At 39.1% G+C, this 22,836-nt stretch overlaps 1 protein-coding gene across 2 annotated transcripts in view; it reads left to right on the forward strand.

The window, feature by feature from the left end:
* The first annotated feature begins 60 nt into the window (after positions 1 to 60).
* Positions 61 to 22,836, forward strand: part of EPB41L4A (erythrocyte membrane protein band 4.1 like 4A) — a 123,197-nt gene continuing 100,421 nt past the window's right edge. For both annotated transcript variants that reach the window (XM_026052839.1, XM_026052840.1), the window contains exon 1: positions 61 to 159. In XM_026052839.1, the coding sequence (XP_025908624.1) occupies positions 61 to 159 (99 nt within the window). The remainder of the gene's footprint in view (positions 160 to 22,836) is intronic.

The raw sequence follows: 22,836 nt of genomic DNA on the forward strand, positions 1-22,836 counted from the left end.
GCCGCGCGCCCTAGCTGCGCTGCGCTGCGCTGCGCGCCTCGCCGCGGCTCGCGCGCCACCATGGGCTGCTTCTGCGCCGTGCCCGAGGAGTTCTACTGCGAGGTGCTGCTCCTGGACGAGTCCAAGCTGGCGCTCACCACGCAGCAGCAGGGCATCAAGGTACGGCCGGCGGCAAGCGGCGCGGGTCCGTGCGCGGGCGGGCGCGCACGGCGCTTCAGCTGCGGAGGCTCCTGCGGAGGCAGGTGCACGCGGAGCCGGGCTCCGCGCGTGTCCCGCGCGCGGGGCGCCCCGGGCGCCGTTGGAGCGCGGCTCCCGTGCGGGCAGGGCAGGGAGCGAGGACCGCTGAAGTTATCCTGGGAAATAGCCCGTCTGCCCGAGCTGAGGCTTGGAGGAGTAAAGTGCGCCCTGCAGCAGGCTGCAGTGTGCCAGCCTGAACGGTTAAAGTCCCATGAAAACAACCGAGGGGAAAAGAAAAAACTGGAGAGGGGGAGTGGGACCAGAATAAATCTGACTGTAACCTGTCACGCTGCCGTCTCCCCGTCTCTTGAGGATTGACAGGATTTGCAAGGTCGGGTGTCGGTAAATAGGCTTTTTTTATCACAGAACGGTAAGCAAATTTCAAGGCAGGCACTGAACTCAAACACAGACACTCAGAAATTTCTGTAGAGCTTAGCTTTGTAGGTGAAGATGTGGATGTGTGCATTATTTGTGTATATGCACTTTTGTTGCTTGTAAATGTGCAGTTGGGTTATTAAAAGAATGGTCTGCAAAGATAGACCTGTCTAGTTAGGCTTTCTAAATCCACAGCTTGAAAGGTGATGGATTTATGCAGCGTGCAGTAAAAATAAATGCCTCAATGGAGAAGAAAGGATCTGAAGGTGTAACTTTTTTTGAGAGGTGTGCGTTGCAGTGTTGGTAAGGTCTAGTTTAGATCAGTTAGTTAGGCTATGGTTTCATATCCTATCTGCATGCCCATAGCCTGACCATGGCACGTGCTGCAGGTCTCGTCCTGTCCCACCAGCCCCTCTTTGTGTTGGCTCTAGTCATCGGGTGCCTGTGAATGACTTGGAAAGGTCAGGCTGGTTATGGCTTTGATGGAAAAATAAAACCATGTTAGTATTTTGAGGTAGGTGCTGGGCTTGCACAGCAGGGGACATTGAGGAGAGGAGACCCTCCCTTTCTGCAGCTGTCTGGTTTTTGGGATTAAAATTGTATAACGTGGGACCACACCCTAGTGCCGTCGCTCCGGGAGCCTCGGGAAGCTCGCGGGAAGGAGCTGCGCAGCGCTCCCCAGCCACTCGTTTCCACCTTTGTGTCTCGCCTTTGTGCCCACACGAGTGTTTGTACAGCTGCGTGTGAAGAGCGCTGGGACCAGGCTGAAGAGCAGCCACCGGGTTTCCTGGTCCTGGGTCAGTGCCCTGGTCCGCAGCGCAGCAGAGCTGGCGCCTTCAGCAGAGCCCTGGCTGCACCGTTTTATACTGCAGACTTTTTAAAAAATACAATTTTCTGTCTTTGGCCGTTTTAAGATAAAAAAAAAAGGATCCTTTTCTCAATATTTTAATGCATCTGTTAGCAGACACACATTTGAAAATGAATGGCTTCATCTTATTTGTTTTTATAGTACTCAGATTTATCTGTACAAGATACAGTTCATATTCTTTTTAATGTGTTTTATTCTAAATCAGAGATGTTCTTATAGCTTTACATCCTGGATCTGGTCTGTTTTTTGTCTTTGCACATTTCATTGGAGAATCATCATGTGAGAAACTTACGTTTTTGATACTCTTTTACAATTTCTGACCCATTATAAGAGCAGGGATTTCAAGTGGTTGTAAAGACAATTTTGTTCCCTTCTCTTCCCCCAAGTAGGTGCATGTCTGCTAGAAACAAAAACCACAACTTAGTAGTTATTTACTGTCTGTGTTCCTACTTGATTGTACTGGATTTAGTCCTGTTTACTTCAAAGGGTGGAAGACAGAGCTTGAGTCACTCAGTGAATCTGAATTAAAGGTATAAAATGTGAATTTGTGCCAATATCCAACTTTTAAAAGTCATCGCTTAGTTTGTGTTATAGTCCTGGCCTACTGTGTCTGAGGTAAGTGCAAGCAGCAAAACATGGCAAGTGTGAGCTATCATTTTCTAATGCACTTTTGGTACTAAAGAGGTGGGCTTGAAGTAGTACTTTACATTAACACAGCGAGCAGAGGAGACGTGAGATTAAGTCTTCACTGGAGTTTAGAAATACTTGACACTTCCCAGCAGATTTCAGTGAGTTTATGGGGAAAGAAAGGGTTTTCTTTTCCACTTCCAGGTGGGGAAGCTCAGGTGTGAGGAGGTCAAGTGGCTTTTCCAAGGTCATACAAAGAGGTCAGCATCAGAGTCAGGAATAAAGCCAGCCTGCCCTGGGACAAGATTTTTTTTGTGGATTTCAGTGCTGATCTCTGCTTTGTAATTGCTCAAATGGACTTTTGTTTCTTGTATATTTCTTAGTGTTACCAGAGCTGTTTTGCTGCTCTCCCTTTATGTCTTTGTGGCTTAAGGTAAGAGCACTGCTGTGTGAAAATGTCCAAGTCAGTTGTCTTAGGTTTGCTGCAGGCTGATAATGGCTAAATAATTAGGAAAGGACACTGCATCTCTCTCTCTCTCTCTTTCTCTTTTTTTTCTTTTTTTTTAATGTTTCCATGTAATGCATTCTTGAAGAGAGATATTTTGGACGGTAAATATTTTGAAATAAAGTAATGGCAGTTCTCAGCCCAGAAGACTTTAGTTCTAGAGGCTTTTTGCCAGTTTTGGGACAAGACATACGTGATATCAGGTTGAGGCATCTTTTCCTCCTGTTGGAGTAAGGCCTAAGAAAGGTGTTCAGGATAGTGGTTAGGAAGCAGATTGTCACAAACTTTGTACTCCAGAGAGAGTAAGAATTTGTTAATTGGAGCAAAATAATCATTTTTCCACAACTGTTATTTTGACTAGTCTTCACATCGCTAAACAATAATTTAGGCAGATTTTATCCTAAGGTAATTTTTTTAAAGTAGCTATATGTCACAAATCGTGTCAATGGTGTTTTGATACTGTATGCAACTGTAGATGGTTGTGTGATTTTTTTTTTTTTTTTTTTTGGACTATGTTAAGAATTGGAGTAATTGTCCTTGCAGAAGGAAATTGGGGTTTTGTTGCACAAATTTGTCGTCAGAAGTTGAGGAAAGATGTGTGGTTCCTTAGGAAATTACACTATGAAACATACTAGTTTGCAAGTACTTATTTCAGAAAAAAATTGAATCCTGCAATATATAAATAGGAACTGTAGCTGTAATATATAAACAGGAAACATCAAATTTTCTACTTATTTACTTGAAAATGTTTTCTTCTTTTTCCTGAAGAAGCTCAAATATTTTGAAATATTACTGTTTTATGTATGTAGCTCTTCTTTGGGATAAGTGTTCTTTAAAAACAATCTTTACTGCACAGACCATTTAAGATGTAAACTTTCTGGTAGTTGCACTTTTTAAGTGTTTCTTGAAATTCTTCTCTCAGCACTGTTTTAGTTCCATTTTAGTCCAATTTAATTTGTTGTGTGTTTGAAAACTGGCCATCAATAAAATCGTGTAATAAGTGAAGCGATGGATAGGATAGTTTTATTATTTTTTTACTTGCAAGATCCTGCTTATAGTGTATGTTCGGTTAACACTATTCAGTGTCACCATCTAGTAGTGATATATTAATATTTTCAGAGGTTAAAGGGTTTTGTGACATACAAGTTGTGTGGCTCTCTTTATTGAGTTACATTTCATGGATTATAAAATACACTCACAGACCAAATTTCTATCTAATGTACTTATGCAGAATTTCCAAGGAACATGTGTGGTATTTATCCAGCAAGTAAGCAGACTGATTTTTCTGCTTGAGAGTCTACTGAGGATTCAAGAAAACAAGGTCCAAGAATTTAAAAGCACCTTTTATCGTCTCAACATTTTTAAAAACAAGCAACAACCTTCCTTCCCTCTCTCAAAAAATACTAAAAAAGTAAATCACTAGATACCTTAACAAGTTGTTTCAAAATATGAGACACTTTGTAAAAAAGAAAAAAAAAACTTTCTGCAATATTTGACAGTATGATTCAGTATAATATGTTGAAATAAGTAAACATAATATCTCTTAGTGTATTCTCTGGAGTTATTCTCAGTGAGTTTGTAATTTTTTTTTTTCTGCAGAGAACATTATTTTTTGGGAGCACTTCAAAATGTCCCAGGCTTCGTGCCTTCAAAGTAGACTCTGTGCCTAAATTTATTATGTGCTTTTGGAGTGATCTGATACAACTCTAGGGATTCCAAGCAGCCAGTATATGAATAATAGTCTATTCTCTCTCTCTCTCTCTCTCTCTCTCTCTCTCTCTCTCTCTCTCTCTCTCTCTCTCTCTCTCTCTCTCTTTCTCTCAATCTCTCTTTTTCTATTCTTTTTTTTCCCCCTAATACAAATGCATAATGAATGCATAGACTACTAGAAAATAGATTCCTGTAAAAAACAAGTGTCTCGTATTTTGCTAATAGGTCTTAACTGAGAGTTGGCATTCAGAGTTAAATTGGTAATCATTTGACAAGTGAATACGGAATGTATCCTTTTGACAGTGTTATTTTGCTGTTGTATATTTCTGCACTTTTTAAGAAAATCAAAATATCATTCTGTGATGAGTTTGCTTTCTTTGCAGGCATATTTTCAGAAATCCCCAAAATCTCTTTTAATGAGAAATTGTAGCTGCTTTTCTTCTATGACAATTACAGGCTATGTGGTTTGCCTCCCTATGAGGAGGATTATTACTGAAGTGTAATAATTAAAGCTCAAGCATATTAAATCTGTATTTTTTTTACTTTGTGCTGTACTTTGGTACAGATTAATACTTTTTAAACAGAAATTCTTTTAGGTATTCAGCATATTATTTTGAAAAGAGTAACTAATAAAGGTGAAGAGGTAAAAAAGTAAACAAGGTCATAGTCTTGAAATCTTTTAAACTAGTAGCTTAAAAATATTATTTCTAAATCTAGTTTACAGATCTTTTCTCCTCTGTCATTCACTAAATTACAGGCTACTGTTACGTGTGCATTTTTTGAATAGTGGTTGGGAACTGAACAGTGTAAGTAAATGCAACGTTTTTTAATGTCATTGATATGATGCGTCTAAGAGTTGTTTGCAGCAATGACAATGAAAATAATTTAAAATGGAAGTATGGACTAGTTACACTCCATAGCACTTGCAAATTTGCAAAAATAAAAAGCATATTTCTATTTTTTTTATAGTAGGTATACTATAGGGTGACAAAATCTGATTTTGCACTGAGTGAAGTGTGGTGCATGTGCAGTTCTGCACCTCTTCACGTTTCTGTCCTCTACTTAAAAAAGGAGTGAAAGAAATGAAGGGTTTCACAAACCTTACTATAAATTGACTACTACCCAGGATGACTGTCATATTTGAAATAGATTACTAATATCACCAGTATCCTTACAGATGAGCCCAGCAATTTTGCATACACTAGGGAATAATCGTATAATAAATGAATGCTGCGACACTTTATTTTCCCTAGGTGCATTTAACTAAATTAATGAAACCAGCATGACAGCCAGAAGGAAATCCATTAACTTTTAAATGAAGTTACCTCTTAGTCAACCTGAGCTTTGAGCAATAATATAGTCAGAAGGGTCTGTTTTGATGGTTTTAATGGGCAATAATTCCTTAATTTAATCAGGGCAAGAGTAAACTGTGCGAGGTGGCCGTTTTATTACACTGTCCTCTAATTTTCTGTAACGTAAAGCTAACATTTTTTTAACTTAGAGCAGCAAGGATAAGGTAAGTATTTAGTATAGGTAAATACTATTTTAAAATTTATTTTAGATTATTTAAGGTTTATTTTAGATTATTAAACTTACTTGTAAAATAAAATTGAACTGCAGAATGGCAGCTTTTACCCTTCCCTTTTACCCTTTTACCCTAAAGAAAGAAAATCTCTAAGAATTGGAACCACATGATACCGGGGGAACTCTTCAAAAGACCACGTAACTGAAGAGATGCTTCAGAAAGAGAATTTAATGATGAAGCTGTAGTTTTTTGTTACTTAACAGTGAAGTTTTCTGCGATGGTATTGAACATGCATGATAAAATGAGAAGTTCTGTATTGACCATGCTGTGTGATTACTAGTATTTGTATTTTTCTTAGAAAGATGAGAGAATGTTGATGCATTTTGCTTTCTCAGATCTTGTCAGATTTTATTTTAGTCCTCATTTTTCTTAAGAGAATTTCACTTTTGTAATGGTAGGACAGGCACATTAGTTCCACTTTATTTAAAATGAGTGTTTCTCTAGTGAATAATCGTACTTCAGCGTCTTGGTAGAATTTTGCAGACTGCATTTTTTTAAATACATGTTTTAGGTACACATTTTATCTACTATTCTTATTGATCATATCTTGTGTTTACATCCCATCCATTTAATTTCACCATTTAAAACCAAGCTGGTAATTTCATTATTGACTATTTGTGCTTTTGTTCCTGTGTCTTTTGCGTCCTGTGCTGGGGCTGGTTGAACCTTGTGGACCCTGAGGTCAAAGGGAAATGCTGGAGATCGCTCCCTGCTGTTGTTCAGAAGTGGGAAGCCCATGGAATTGCTGCAGAGGGGGAGTTCTGCTCCTTTGGTTTCACTGCAGGGTTGAGAGGGAACCTGTCTGTTCAGCCAAGAGGCGAACACGTTCTTTCATCTCTGACAGAAGGCTAAGTTGCTTTGTTTGTCACTATGAAAAGTGTATGTTTTAAGCTAAAATTTAAACTGACATACCTAGAGATTTATATATCCCATAAATCCTTTGTTTTCAGTGTTTCTCCCCTAGACACAAATCGACTGTGCTCAGTGATGGTTTGGGAAGCAGGTTCTTTTCTGAAAGACAAAGGACCAGCCCTTTCTGAGCCTTATGGAGACCACAGGCAGCAGCGACTGCATTAGCAAAACAGATCTGCGCTCTGTATTGGAAGGAAGGAGAAGAATTGTCATAGAATTGGGAGGTCAGAGAGAAAACAGAGTTTGAAATGTCAATGAGGGAGGAAAAGAAATGCTGCGATAACAAGCAGAGAAACCTTTTGTGAAATATTTGTCTTAGAGATTTCGAGAGCTGGAGGTTTCTTTGAGCTGGTAGTTCAGAACATCCTAGAAAATAACAAGTAGCATTTAAAATGCCTTTAATGTGCAAGTTTTCCTGGATCATTATTCATGGATATCTTCATTGAACTGTATGTATCATTAAACACACACTTTTTTTTTTTTTTTTTTTTTTAATCTCACTGTTTTGTAGTGATTACTTTCAAACAGCTTCTTATTTCTTATTGCCCCAGTTAAGCTTTTATTCTTATGGGATGTAACATGAAGGAAATGTACATAATTGACAAATACCCTAACCTGATGGATATTTTATCAGATATTTTTAATAAGGAAAATCTAGGAAAGCCTGGGAAATATGACTACCGCTTCAGTTTACAATTAAAGTATTCAATAAATATTTTGTAGTCATGGATACTTACTAATATAGATGAATCCATATTTTGTGTAGTTCATGTGCTTACTTATTTGCTTACCTTCTATGGAAAACGAAAATGTTTCTCTCAGTTGGGCAAGGAAACGGTCTTTCTTCCTTTAGGCTTTTTTCTTCAACTCTTGTATAGGTGGGTAAAATACTGAGCGAGCCGGTTTGATAACGAATGGACTGTCTTTACTGTGCTCTCAGAAAATGAGTACTGAATGCACTTGGGGATAAATTCTTGGTCATATGAAACTAAGTGCCTTTTAGTAATGGAAAAGGATGATCTTTTATATCTTTGTTGCATGAAAGGTATTTAGAAGGCAGAAAAATGGTCATTTCCCCATATAATTAGTGGTAGAATTTGGCATGACTGTTAATAAATGTAAGCATATTTGAATGTAAGCATATGCTTTAACACTTTGTTGAACTAAAGAAAGTTTAGTGTTTTGCAGGATTAGACAAAAGAAAGATCATCCAGATAAAAATCACTGTAATTCTATTTTTTCTACAAACTGTGTATTTTCCTGTAGCTTCTCATATATTCTGATCTCAGACTAGTATAAATTATTTATAGTGTTGCAAAAATATTAATATCACTAACTAGATATTAATGCCATAAGAATATCACAGGTCTTGTTTGTTATTAATCTTTTTAGTCTTTCATAAATTTGTTCAGTTTCTCAGTGTCATAATGTAAAAACTTTGCAAAAAAAACTTTTCTGTGGATGAATGGCAGCTAGGAAGACTATAGTGGAGTTTAAGAGCGATTAATATATGCATGTTTATATATACATGTTCATGCGTTTTTTTAATGCCAAGTGTACTTACCATCAGAAATCGATGAAGCCCACTACTCAGGATTAAAGAAAGAGGAACACTTAATGTGAATAATGAAATATAACTTCAAGTCTATTTTAAAACGTGAAGCATATGGTTAGGTACCCTTTCTGAAATAATGTAATCTCTACCTGTTATTATGAAGCATAATATAAAAAGAGACTTTTGGACGTCTGTGTACTGGGTCCTTTTGGAACAATCCTCAAAGGTTGCTGGTGTTGCCTGCCATGAGAGCCAGAACTGGCCACACTGGCCCTCAGCTCGCGTTCTGCTGTTTTTACAGTTATACAGCTATATATTTGTTGGAAGAACAGAACATTACTGATGTTTACAAAGTAGGATGTTATTCCTTCTCAGCTATCAGTGGCAAGTCACATGTCTTTTAGAATGAAGTATATCAAGTATAGGGCTGGAAAGCTGTAGCTGCTACTGTTTTTTCAGGTTTTGCTTATGCTGAGGAACCTAAATAATCTTTTCCTTTGTGTGTGTGTGTGTGTGTGTGTGTGTGTGTGTGTGTGTGTGTGTGTGTGTGTGTGTGTGTCCTACCTGGGCAGACAAGTATGAGGAAGAAAAGCACCCTAGTCTTGATAGCTTGGCCTGCCTACATTTACACCGTGCAGCACAGCCCAGAGCTTCTCCTCTGCAGCTGCCTGGAAGCCTGCTTCATGATGATGAGGAGAGACAATCTTGTGTGTGCGATTGCAAAAACAAGCAAACAACACCCACACCAAAAAAACCCAAACAACAACAACAACAAAAAAACGGAGTCTTGAGTCTTAGACCACTGTCATACTGCCTTTCCTAGCATGACATTGAGGTGTAGGTGATAGTGTTGTAGGTGAGTGGATGGCTACATGATGACTTGTTGAAGACTGACGTGAACAACAGAAGCCAAGCTATTTATTTTCGGCTTATGTGGCAGATGGTCCTGGCAGCTGTTCCTCAATGTTCTTTTGGGAAAAAATAGGAAAATTTGCAAGGGTGCATGGGACAAAAGTATTTCTAAGGTACCCTAAATTCAATAATGGGGATCAGGAGATAAAAGTCCCAGGCAAATCAGAGACCAAAATAGACAGCGTGGTTACACTTGCAAAAATCTTTTCTCATATCTTCTTCTGAGATGTTATTTTCCTTCTGAGGAGGAAAGGAGGGAAGTCACAGGACCCTGTAGGAATCCTTTTGAAGAGGTGTTTGAATGTCCTGACTTGCCCTCAGTTTTTTAGGTTTAATTTGCGTTGGCTGCTTTGGAGAGGGGAGGAGGGAGTTGGCTTAAAGGTGTTATTTTAATAACAGTTGAACATAAGTTCAGAAGGTTAAGTATTTTATCTCTTCTTTGATCTAATGTCAAATTCTTCAACCATATTCTTAGCCCTACTTTTTTCCCGAAAGTCCCTCATTAAGGAGCTAGATGTTCCAAAACATGTATCTTTTCATTTAGGTGGGTTGAATACTTGAATTCACTTTTCAGCACACACTTTATTCACCAGGAGCATAGCAAGCTCCAAAGCTATGGCAACATATTTGGAAACAAAAGCTCTTAATCTCCCTTTGAGGTACCGCTTACTCTGTGCTGTTTAGAATAGTGTTCTGTGTAAGACTTGACAAATTCATAGGGCTTTTTAAATAATTTCTACAAAGTTTCTTCCCTTAAAAACAGAGCATCTTTATTCTTTGGTCTCCCAACCCTCCAAGAAGGTTTGGGCAAGATTTGCTATTGAGAAAATGCTCTTGGCCTTCTCATTCCTTTATTTCTTAGTCAGACTGTGGACTATACTGGGGAAAGCCAGTCCCCTTCCCTCAGAACTGTGATTTGGTAATAACGCTTCATTTTTCTTGTGAAAGCAGTAGTGAGGTAACCAAGCCCTTCCCTGATTCGGGAATGCTTGAAATGGGGAGGCCTGTTTGAACCACAGAGAAGACGATGGTTTTTCTGGCATGTTTTGGCAACAACTTCAAGAGGAGCCAAATTGGACGTGATTTTTCTGCAAGCAGGCTCCATTAATAAGTGATGACACTGAAAATAAAATGTGTTAGATCTTGTTCGAAGATGTTAGCTGTTGTTCACATAAAAGAAATGTATCTACTTATTAATTTTTAAATAAAAGAAGTTAAACTTTTTTTCTTTGTAAAACTTGGCCTTTTATCAGAGTTCAGGTCTTGAAACCTTTCATGAAAAAGTACAAAAATGGCAATAGAAGAAGCAAGTCTCATGAGCCATCTCCTCATGTCCTTGGATGGAGAGTAAGACTAACTATGTTTATGACTCCTGCTGCTTTGCAGTAGATGAACAGAAGTCAGCCAGGTTTGTCCTAATTGCTATCTCTTGTCCTCCCAAGTTATGTGGATGTGTACTCTCTGTCCATCTCTGCACCAGAGGTAACTATTTTGTTTGTGTGTGTTTGTGTTCAGTCCACGAGTGGTTAGAGGTAGTCCTGTTAAATTTAGTGTATTCTTTTCTGCTTTTGCCAGCAGAGGATTTGATTTTTCATGTTAATAGACATTATTTCCTACATAAATCTCTCTCGATATAGCAGAGTAGACTTGGTGGTATTATTATTTAAGAGAAGGCTGTCGAACAGACTGCTGCCTCTTATCTATCTCATTTCTCAGGCTTGCTCTGATTCATATTCCTTTTCTTGCATACAGAGAGAATGTGGGATATGAAAATCCATTTGAGCTGTAGAAAAGTAGTATAATTGAATTTTGAGCATAAGTTGCTTAACATATGGAAAGCAAAGCAAAAGAACATACTCAAGCAGTAAATTACAGGAGGTAGCAGAGTGTAAAGTGCCCTTAAGAACCACTTTAAAAGCAGGTGTTGGCCCTGTAAGTTCATGGTGCACTCAAACACGCTTGCCTTTTGGAGTCAGTTTAGAACATTATTAGGAGCAGTTACAGGGAACAGGAAACCTGATCTGCCTGATAGGCTTTTTGTATTCAGTACAGGTTTGCAAAAAGAAAAAAAAATCATAATGCAGGGAAAAACAGGATTCTTTTTAGCTCTTCTGTCTAAGCCTGAAACAGGGTGTGTGTGGGGGGGAACCAGAAGAACAGTTTAAAGGAAATTTCAGTAGTGATTGTTTAAAGTATGCACAAAGGAAGTGTTGTATTCTGTCTGTCTAGAGCGTGGACCATTTTTAATCTGAAAGAAGGGGCTGAACATTTAATTAAACAATACCTTTGTCTTTGTTTATACTCCCTTATTCATAACAGTAATGGATTATATATGTATTAATTGAGATTAGTTTTGAAGTGTACAGCTGTTTCCTGTTGCACAAAGTTAGTACTCACATTTTCACTGGCATTTTGGGTATTTGTGAATTTATAATGATGATTGTTTTCGTCAAGAAAGCACTTGAGCACACAGATAAAACATCAAAGTATTTCCCAAAGAACCAACACAAAGGCCGGCCCTGCCCCAGAGAGTTGTCAGGCAGGAGCTGAAGCAATGCACAAGTGAGTGGATTGACACATGTGGGAGGGGAACAGCTTAGGATGTGGGAGAAGAGGGGCCGAGTCATCATTTCGGGGAATATTGTTTCTGCATAGTTGAATAGCTGATTTGTCTAGGGCTGCTCTTTTGATAAAAAAAGAATTACAAAATTCTGCGCTGAGTAGATTGCACCAGGCATCTGTCCCAAATTCCAGGTAAACATGGCAAGTAGCTTTGGACTCATCTGACTCCAGTTCCTCTGTGGATATCACGGTTTTGCTTATGAGTATGATATTTTTTATCAAGATATTTATAAAGATAAAACAGCGTGGAAGCAGTTTGTACAGACAATAATTTTTCCTCACATATCTTAACCCATCCTTAAGTGAGGAAGGGCAGCCGGTATCAGCGTGGCAGCCCTTTGCTGGACAGACACAGAGGGAGCTGCATTGCATGTCCCAGGAGCCGAGCACAGAAGGTGCCCTCTTGTTTTTAGCCAAGCCCGAGGACTTTAACACCTCTGACACCAAGGTGCTAAGATGATTTGTCTGCCAAAGGCCTAGCAGGTAATCCCACAGTAAGTGCTGACCTTTTCCAAACACAGAACCCACAACCTGTCAAGCACATTTCCTTTAAAAACCTCAAGATTTCATCTGCATGCTAAAATCCTCCTTCTGACTAACTGGAGGTGCTTTCAAGACTGAAAGTACAGCTCACTGCAGTCTGGTTTATTACACCTCTGTAATCATCCTCGGATGTTATTATAGGTTCGTTTTGTATGCGAAAAGGAATATGCTGTACAAGCCCTAAAGTAACTTGAAACAAATATGATGAGTAGCTTAGATACCTTCATACAGCAGAAAAAATATTTTGGTGTAATAACAGACAAGTTTTGACTTTGGGGAAACAGATGACTTTTTTTTGTGTCCAAAAATGCCTTAGTGTGCTTAGTAGAATACTGGATCTACTTGAAAATATTTATTATTTGGAGGATTTGTTGCATATGTGATATGGTAATTATATCCTCAAGTTACATGAGATTCTTTATGTAGCTCAATTAAGCCAAGCAGAAGCAATAATTAAGCTTTAGTCAGCACACATGTTCTGCTATAAGAGAAAGAAGTAATATTTTCCTTTGTCAGATTACCTCAAACGTCATTCAAGCCATAATATATCAAAGCCAAAAAAAAAAAAAGTTAAAATGGCAACAAATCAGCAAAAATCAACAAAAAAGAAGAGATCGGAAGGGTTCCATCTTGAGGCAGAGGGACATCCTGCCTTTTAAAATCAAAAGGGATTAACTTGTGTCACATTCTCATAAACATGATCAGAACTGTTCATGAAGGAGATAGACATGATACTTATTTTCAAAAGCATTTAAGTATGTCAATATGTGCCAAACAACATAGAAACAACAATGACAAAGCATTTGTTTTAAAACTCGTACTTGGCACCCATCCTAAGGCACCTGGAAATTTGTAAAAATCTGTCTCAAAGCCTGAACTACGAGCTAAAAAGTATCAGTAAACCAGTATCATTTACTCCAGGTTGCCTTTATAGTGCCTGGCACATGAAAGCTAGACCCGTAAGCTAAAACCAAAATGGTAAAACATCGTCTTAGCATTTGAGTTGGTGTTTCCTCATTTAGTTCTATAAACAAAAGAGAGAAGATTTCATGCTTTTTGGGCTCTATTTGTTTTTTTAAATGTAGGTAATTCCATATGGATTTAATAGTTTTCGGGAGCAGCTGCTCTGGATGTCAGTAAGCAGTACTGTTATTCTTCATGTGTTATTTAATGAGACTGCAGCATCTCAGTTATTTACTTGTGTGCAACTCTTGTGGACTCTACTGATTTTCATAAGTTTCTACGTAAAGGTTTGGGCACATGATAAAGCCCTTCAATTTACAAACATTATATGTCAGCTGTGGTAGCTATCTCTGCGTAGGATTATCAAAAAATCTGTCATTCAGTTAAATTTAGACTACAGTGAGAGGATCAAGTTAGTTGCATAACTTTTTATTTGCAGTTGGCTAAGAGCTTGCACAGGATGCAGTAGCTGTAGTTCACGTTCCGTAGGTTTTTTTTGAGTCTTTGAGTCCAGCAGAAGGCTTAAAATGTGCCTTTTCAGACGATGACTCCAATTATAAGTTTCATATTGGTATTTTCTCCAATGCAAAATCTTTCTTTGAAAATAATTTGTACTTTCTGTTGTCATGGTTGCAGAGAGAAACTCGAAAACATGAACCCTGCTGACTCCTGAAACCAGTAAGCCTGCATATTTCTATGAGGAAGCTCAGAATTAAAGAAAGCTTTGTGATTTTTGTGGCCTTTTTTTTTTTTTCTTGAAGCTAACGTCCGTTTCTCAATGGCAAGAGCTGCTTTTTGCACACACAAGGGATAGAACTGGGTCATGTGGCTGTATAGTCAATTTATAATGAAGTGGGCTACAGTGCCTAATTCCTCATCTATGTTAGGTAGCTTTATATAACCAGGAATCACTTTTGTGTTAATTTATGCTGCTTCAGTGTTTCCTAAATTTGGTGGGTCTGTGTACAAAGTACACTTGATCCTTAATATTTTATAGCATCCTATTTTATAGGGCATTAGAAGACTGGTAGTCTTCTTCCTAGTTTATACTAGGAAATGGTGGAAATCATTGACTTGGGCAGCTAACCAGGACATGCAGCTGGCACCCATGATGAGCGAGCACATGCCTTTATATGGGGCATTAGGCGGTGTTCAGATGCCTTCAACTGCTGTGTCAGAGATTCATATACCTAGACAAAATACCAAGGCAGAGTGGCTTTGACCTTGGCTGTTTCTTTTTTGCCCTATGCTATTTGAAGCCTACTTCAAAAATCCTCTTTGTCTCACTTGGCTAGTCCTTCTTTTTGTATTTCTTTTTCCTCGCCTGGCCATGAAACAAAAGGCCTAAGTTCACCTAAACAATCTGCTTAGTGTTTCTCTCTTTTCTTTGGTCAGCCTGTTTTCTCCTAGTCTGGTAAGTGGAGTGGAGAGGCAAGAAAGAGAGAGAGGCCTTGCAGCAAGCAGAGGACACTGTGTACCGATCACTGTCAATAACGCAAAGCAAAGAGTTGGAACAGCAATTTTGACTGTAGGTAAAAGGCTGTGCTTAGATTTACTTTCTCAATGTGTGTACTTTTTCAGCAAATACACTGATGTTAATACATTTAGCTCTTATTTGAGAAGCAAAGCTGCTACCTCTGAGGATTGCTGAGCTGCTACCTCTGGGGAGCTCCGCGGTAGGCAGGCCCTGGTCTTGTTACTCTGAAAAAGCTTTGGCAGCTTCTCCCTCTGCTCTTCCAAACCGCAACAAACTCTTCAAATGTGTCATTATCTCTGTGCTCCGCGTTGCCTGTACCTGGAGCTATTTGCTTGCATTCCCAGGCAGCTTTAAATTGAGCCAGGCTGAGATCCAGCAAAAATTCAGATGCGATATGAAAGAGTCTTCTGAAGAAGGTGGTGGAGAGGCTGGAAACTGGTACGTATGATCTGCTGGCCAAAGCCTTGAGATGGTATGTGAAGGAATGTTGTGCAGCTTCTGCTTCTACTATTCCTCCACTCTGACCTTGGGGAATCTGTACATCAAGTCTCTGCACTGTAGAATGGGGAAATTATTTCCTTTGTATTGTTATTTTCAATATTTTGACTGCAAATTCGGGGAGTTAAGGATTATCTGTTTTGTTTATTACTGTTGTTCAGTGTGTTAGGAGTTGCGTTTTGGAAGTCTCTGTGAGATTCTTCCTTCCATAAGGCAGAAGTGTAGAAAGGGCTAGTGATGTGAACAGTGAGGAGGAACTACTTTATATTTTGATTAAAATTGATCTTGTCAGAAGTCTGTTTACCAGATATAAGTTCTCCTACATTTTTTTGCTAGTTCTGTCTTGAAGTCTGGAAATCCGTTCAGGCAAAAATTTGGTGTTCTATTTTACCTCAAAGAGCAGGGATTGACTAAAGAAAAAAATCCCCCCAAAACAGAAGCAAAGCCAAAAAAGTGCAAACAAATTTCACCAGCAGCTATGCCAACTTGCTGTCTTCTTTCCCCTTAAAAAAGATTAAATAAAATGCCCGCAGCCAGACATATTTGTTCTTCTCTGAAGTCTTGATCTTTAAGTTTGTTGGCTTGATTTTGTGCATTTGTTCCTTGATATCTCCACAACATTCTAGCATCCAGCATCTTTTCCTGTTTGTTACAGTTCATATCATATCTCTCTCCTCCCCCAAAAAGGTGAAACTTGTGATTTTAGAAAGATGTTCTAACTACAGAACAACCTGTGAGTGCAGGTATTCGCACTGCTCTAGAGTGAACTCATCGCCTCCACAGGCAAGGTGCGTGCTGCTTGCCCGAGGCTTTGAAGGACTTCAGTATGTGTAATAGGCGGTTTGCGTCTTGCACATTTGATAAGGTCTCCAGTGCCTCTCTAGTCATCTTATTCTTACGACAGCATAGTAGGCTGAATCTGCAAAGTGGTACTAACCACCTGTCTTGCCAGCTGCTACCCTGGAAGCCAAAATGCATCAAGAGGGAAAAAAGAGATATTGAACCAGCATATTTTTCATTTTGTTTCAAGGCTGGTTCAAATGTTGCTGGAGTTGTTTCAGGCAGAAAAGAACTTGGGAGTAACGGTTTCTGTTTGTTTCAGGTTTGACTCTTGCTGGGGTGAGGTGCTGGAATTTAAGGACAGTGTGTCCGGTGTTCCCTGCCCTGGGCAGCAGGAAGAGCACTTTCATTCTCATAGCTGCAGTTCCAATGCATTTCTTTTGATCTGGCCCCTTCTTTTATGCAAAGAGAAAATGAATTGAAACATAAACTGTATGGTAGAGGTCATGTGTCCTTCCGTTCATACTTCTTCCTGCCTGGACATGCTAATATTTAAATGTGTGGCTGCAGAGATGGGAAGGAGAGCAGGTGCGTTACAAATACCTTTGTGAAAACTATTAACGCTGGACTGAATTAAGAGGAAAAATGCATTTGATTAAGAGAGAAGGCATTCCTTGAACTCTATCCTAAATTATAACTCTGCATTTCTTCTCTCCTGACGTGGCCCAGTCCTGTCAAGGGTAGCCCAGGGATTACTCTAATTTTCCCTAGTTGGCTGTGATTCCCAAGGAGCTGTGTGCCAGCTAGAGGCGAATGGGGCTCGTCCCTACTGCTGCCTCTCCCCACTTCAGAGGCTCTGTAGGGAGCCCGTCAGGTTTGCCCGACCAGGGAATCCCTGCCTGGAAACTTGCTGAGAGTTTCGACTTCAGACTGCTTGGGAAGCAGAAAAGTGAGGACCTCCTGCTCCCAGTGCCTCCAAAAACTCGCATGATGAGCCCCATGATGAAAAATTTGAACACTGCAGTCTGAAGCTGTCTGATTTTAAAGGCAGGCATTGTTTGTAACCTCTACTGTGAAGCTGAACATACTCTACTCAAAAACACTTTTTGAAACATCTTTTTGGCTCATGAGTCAAAGCTGTGAATATGAAACATTTACAAAATGTTACTGGCAGACAAGCAGTAATAGCTGTATTCCAAAGAGAAGTTTTCTTGCTCTAGTTAATTTACAAAGGATGGCTTTATTGTTCATCTTACAGGAAGGAATTTTTTTATCATGCTCTGTTTCACTTAACTAAGCAAATATTAATAGCAAATTTAATGCATAATTACAGAATGCAATATTAATTTTTTTTTTTCAGGTCAGACTGCATCCGTTAACTCTTTTTTTTGCTGCGTTGTTTGGATCAGAATGCTTCTGATCCAAAAAAATCCACTCCTGCTCCTCTGCTGTTTTCTAACTGCTTTTGTTTTGGGAGTGATTAGTGCGAATGTTTGCACTGATGCGTAGGAATTGATTTCTTGCCTGATTTGTGCTTTCCAGAGCTATTCTTCCTTAACAAAAACAAAGTGGGTCAGTTCCACTGATGATATGGTCTGTCACCAATACTATTTCTGATGTTACTGTCCAGCTTTGTGTTTATTAATCATCATGATCTATACTTAGACCTGTACTGACTTAGATGTTTGTTGGCAGAACAATTAATGCAATTGTAATGTATTTGGGGTTAAGATACTACAAGTGCATACAAAAATAAGGACGTGCTCCAATGCATTGTGCCAGTTCTAAGACGGTTCTTTTTTTTTTTTTTTTTTTTTTTTTTAAACTATAGTGGGTCTTTTTTTTTAGCCTTCTCAATAAGCTTACTCTATAACATTTGTCTTTACATTGTGTAATTTAATTTTGCTATGAAATCAGTTCAAAGTGGAAGAAAACTTGATTTCTTCTTTTTCTATATTAACCTTTGTCTTTTAATCAAACCTCATAGTGCAAAAGCCTGTGGTCAGCAAGAAAAGTTTTATTTTACTGTTCAGCACATTAATTAGTGAGCATAAAAAAGTTCCGCTATCTAGTTTACAGAACCTGAGCTGATTTAAGATTGAAATAAGCTATCTGTATCTTCCAGTTGTATTTTAAACAATATAACTGGAAATCTAAAGGTTTGCTTAAATATTGATTGTGAGAATGAGTTTTCTGGAATTTTGACCATATGGATATGTTCTGTGCAAATTAACTGCAGAGTTGTGTGACTATCTTGGGTTTACTAAGTACTTACTGAAAATATTACTCTGAAATTGAATAGAAATAACATCTTGTAATTACAGTTTTCACTGTTTTTCCATGTAATGCAGATCTATGGAAAAAAATCTATAATCTCCATATGTATATAGGAATAGCCAGAATTTGCTGAGAAGAGTAACAAAGTAAACCAATTGCATGAGTTTTCATTGCAGTGTCTCAATTTTATACTGTAGAGTTATCTTGTCCACAAAAATATTTTACATTCATCTCTTAAATTTTGCTTTTCAATAGCAAATTTGCTATGGATTAATAGTATATTGTCAGAATAGAGAATTATGCTGATCATTTTTTGGTGAAGTGAAACAATTCTTTTAAGTGGCATTAATTTGAAGCTGTTCTGAATTTGAGGAGTAAAGTCTAAAGTGGATGTCCTCTCCATTTATAAAAGGAATCCACTTTCGTACAAAATAGGCTCAAACATTACAGCCATGCATAAAATTGTAGAATTGTGTGCCCCTGTTTTATTAATGCTATTTCCTTTGATCTGGCAAGTGCAGTAGCTTGCTTGGTAGTGAAAAATTGTGTGTCTTTACAATTTAGCATGGAGTTATAATATGTTGATGGTTTATAACTAAGCTTAGGCTTAATGTCATCAATTCGGTTATGTCAGATCATTATTTTTCGTTTTATGTTCTGGGGAATTACCAGTCCATTGCTAGTTCTTACTCCCAAGTCGAATGTGCTAACAGGAGCCATTCTTGGTAAATCTAAGTGGATCACTTAATATATAAAGCAGTGTGTCTACGTCTGCACACAAGCATACACACCTATGAAAGTAATTGAAAGGTCAGACTCTTTTCCAGAAGATCCATGCAAGCAGTGGCTTGAATGACATGTTTAAAAGTCTGGACAAAGTTTTGAATTCCCAGTAAAGAAAAACTGCTTTTCATAATGTGGATTTATTGAACATGGGCAGCATGGCAGATTGTTTGCTTTTGCTTATTAAGATGCTACAAGTTTGAAGACCTTAAACTTGTAAACCTACATGTTTCCTAGTTAATTGCGGCACTTGGCATAGTGATAACCAAAAGATTTGTCAAATCATGGTTGAATTTGAGGATGTCTTTGTGTTGATTTTGTTGTTTAGTCAGTGAACTAGGTCACAGAATTTTTTTTTCTTTTTTTTGGGGTGGTGGTGGTGGTGGAAATTTTACTGCTGATTTCAAAAGGTCAGGTCTACCTGTTGCCAATTCCTCCATTGAGGAAGACCTCTGATAACCTGAGGAGGGACCTGGAAAAACCTGGCAGTGATTTTTCTTAAAAGGAGTCTGAAAAGCTGTATTCCTATTATGCAAATGTTTTCCTATCAGAATAGAATGCATCAGAATGCTAGAATAGGAGGATGAAATTTCAAAACATTAATATTCACTGAGATCTTTTAGTTTTAAATGCAGTTGTATACATATGCCATCTATAAAGATTGCTTTGTTAACTAATAATCTCTGTCAAGAAGCAGGAAAAAACACGCTTAAAACGAAAAGACAAGGCTTAATGCAGAGTTAGGGACTGCTAAAATAATGCTTTCAGGCATAAAATCCTGAAAGTGGTGGATTATTTTGCATTTTCCAGTATCAAAAACACATGGTCTGTTTCTTCAGGTGTAGTTTTCAGAAGATATTTTACATAGCTCTGTCGATTTCCATTCACTATGCATTAAACTTGTTAGCTCTAAAGTTTACAAGAGACCCATAATAGATCTTCTGCATGGTTTATCAGGATTTTTTTAATCTGCTTTTAGAGTGTTTTCTCTCTTCCCCCCCCCCTTTTCTTTCCCCCTTTTATTTCAGTCATTGTTTATAAACAATGTCATTGTTTATAAAACGTGAAGAGTCTCTTTCCCTTTCTGACATCGAATACTACAGATGGCTCCAGCAGTGCAGTGCTGAACTTCGGGTGCGTTTCCCGCTACGGCTGCCTATGACAAGGGAAATAAGGTACTGGGAGATCAGGTCAGTGGAGATCAGATTTCTTGCTCCAGTGGCGGAACCGTCACAGTAGTGGGGAGCCTGAAATCTCGTTGCAGGCAGAACCCACAGTTTCCAGGTACAGAGCAGTGGGTACAGTGGTTGCTTCAGCAGACGACACGTGGGCTTTGCGCTTCGCTTACTTATGTGCAGGTGTGTCTTGCAAGTGGAAATGGGCCACGCTGGGAAATTTTTGAATGTGATGTGAATAACCTTGAAGACTAGGTTAGCATCATATTTAAAAATGGATTTCTAGCTATTGTCTGGAATTTATGTAATCAGCTTTAAAGGTGAATAAGCAACAAATCTCAGGAGCACATCAGGTTTGCTTCAAATAATTTTGTAGGTTATACTTGCTGTTATCCGTATATTAGCAATTTTCTAGCAGGTCAGTTAATATTTTTCCTTGATCCACTGCTTGGGAAAACAGGAACTGCCCCAGAGCCTTTTTGTTTCCAGTTCTTACAAACTGCTCTGTCCTGTTAAACTGTGACTAAACCAGTTCATCCTTCTGCCTGCGTAGCAGCTGCAGACAGTATGGAGGGCAGGGGTGGAGGGGACGGGCATTTAGGCCTGGTTGGTTTTATGTTAGTATGATGGAGATACAAAGGTAGTTGAGGCCGTCTGCCTTATGCTTAACCTAAATGGGAGTGTTCTGTAATCAGACGCATGCACAGAGGGGGATGGTGCTCTTTTAAAACCGTTTCTCCAGAAGTTATGGATAGTAAATTGCACAATAAGCCGATGCCTGGCCTTGTGCAGTGTGCTTTGGTTGCTGCCTGGTCCCTGTTTGCGCTCCCCATCCTCTTTCTTTCCTTCTGGCCCTTTCCTTTACTCTGTTTTAACTGGCTCGTGTGAGTGTGTGGGCTTTCTCTGTTCCTCAGCTTTGTTGCTTGCTTTTCTGTTTGCCACCTTCCTCACCTTGCTGTCCATGAGCAGATTATGGTTCTATAGGATCAGGGCGTCCAGGGCGCGAAAATGCTGTGTTAGAGTAGGAAGATGGAGCTTAACTGATGTACAAAGATTAAGTGTTGGTGCCTGAAACCAGACATTTGTGCTGCCCCGTGTGCCCAGTTAGGTTAGGCCAAGGTTGAGGAAGGGCCAAGGGAAGTAGTATCGTCTTTGCAGTGTGCAGAAAGAAGGAGCCATGCTTTAAGAAAACAGACTGCATGAGGGAAATGTTTTTGTTGCTCATCTCTGTTGAAAACAGACCCAAGCTGCTGTGCATTATGGTGTTTATCAAGAGAGCTAATGCAAGGCTGCTGTAAGTACAGCTTGAGATCTTTTGGTCTCTGCCATCTGGCGTATGAACAAGAGAAGAGACAAATTTTGTAATGTTTTTTTTCATCTGCTCAGCCACAGAGATCCCCAAAAGTGAAGATTTCAGTTTGATCCTTTTGAATGCCACAGTCTGTTACCAAGTTTTAGTTTTTCCTTTTCATAAGGAGGAGTCATGATGGTAGCAGTCTGGTTGCAAACAGCTAATCCTGCTCGTACTGCTGCTGTTGCTGCGGCCTGGTACACCTGCCCGGTGTGTGGGATTTGTGTATCCATGCCCCTGCCTGCAGGGCGAGGAGAGCAGGTTTTTGCTTGGCAGCATCACAACTGTTTGCAAGGAGCTGAAGTGTTGATGGCAACCAGCAAGGTCAACTGTTTTTAAATAAATCCAGTTAGAATTTGTACAGTTGTTTCTCATTATTTCTAAAACAAAATCCATTTGCCTTTCAATCATTCAGTTATTTTAAAAAGATAATAGGCTTTGATGCTCGTGCCTCACGAGGGGACTCCCTACTCTCTAGTGGAGCTGATGCCCCAAATTTGACATCCTGGGTTTGAGAAAGCTCCTAGAGGGAGAGCTGTTCTGGCAACAGTGTCAGCCCCAAAGTGCTGGGCCTCCTTGGCCCGGAATCCTGTCTGTATCTCTGCTTCTGCACTGCCGCTAACCCTTTCCTTTCTTCCAAAGTGTCCTGCATCTTTTTAGCTCCCTTCTTTTTTTTTTTCCCCCCCCCCCCTCCGTAGTACTCTTCTAGTTTGTACAATTAATTGCTCAGTCATGAACTTTTCTGTCTTTGTAAGGAAAAGAATTGAAGGGCTGCTTTTTAGCATCTGTGCATGTCTTGCATTTGTAGGTCGAAGTGTTCCATTTTAAAAACTTTCTGTCTAGTTTATAAAGATAACTGTGAATGTAGAGTTTGTAGGGTTTGGTATTATGTATATAGATGAATGTGAGAGAGATACAGAAACTTGGCAGAGGAGGTGAAGTCTGAAGAGACTTGCTGAGAGATCACTTTCGGCTATTGCATCTAAAGAAATCAGTATTTTTTTCCTAAAAAAAAAAAAAAAAAAGTACTAGATTTTTTTTTTCCTGGCAGGTTAACAAGGAAAAAAGATTTTGCTCCTGC

The sequence above is a fragment of the Nothoprocta perdicaria genome, unplaced genomic scaffold, assembly GCF_003342845.1.
Source record: "Nothoprocta perdicaria isolate Ctin4 unplaced genomic scaffold, notPer1 scaffold_92, whole genome shotgun sequence".
Classification (NCBI taxonomy): domain Eukaryota; kingdom Metazoa; phylum Chordata; class Aves; order Tinamiformes; family Tinamidae; genus Nothoprocta; species Nothoprocta perdicaria.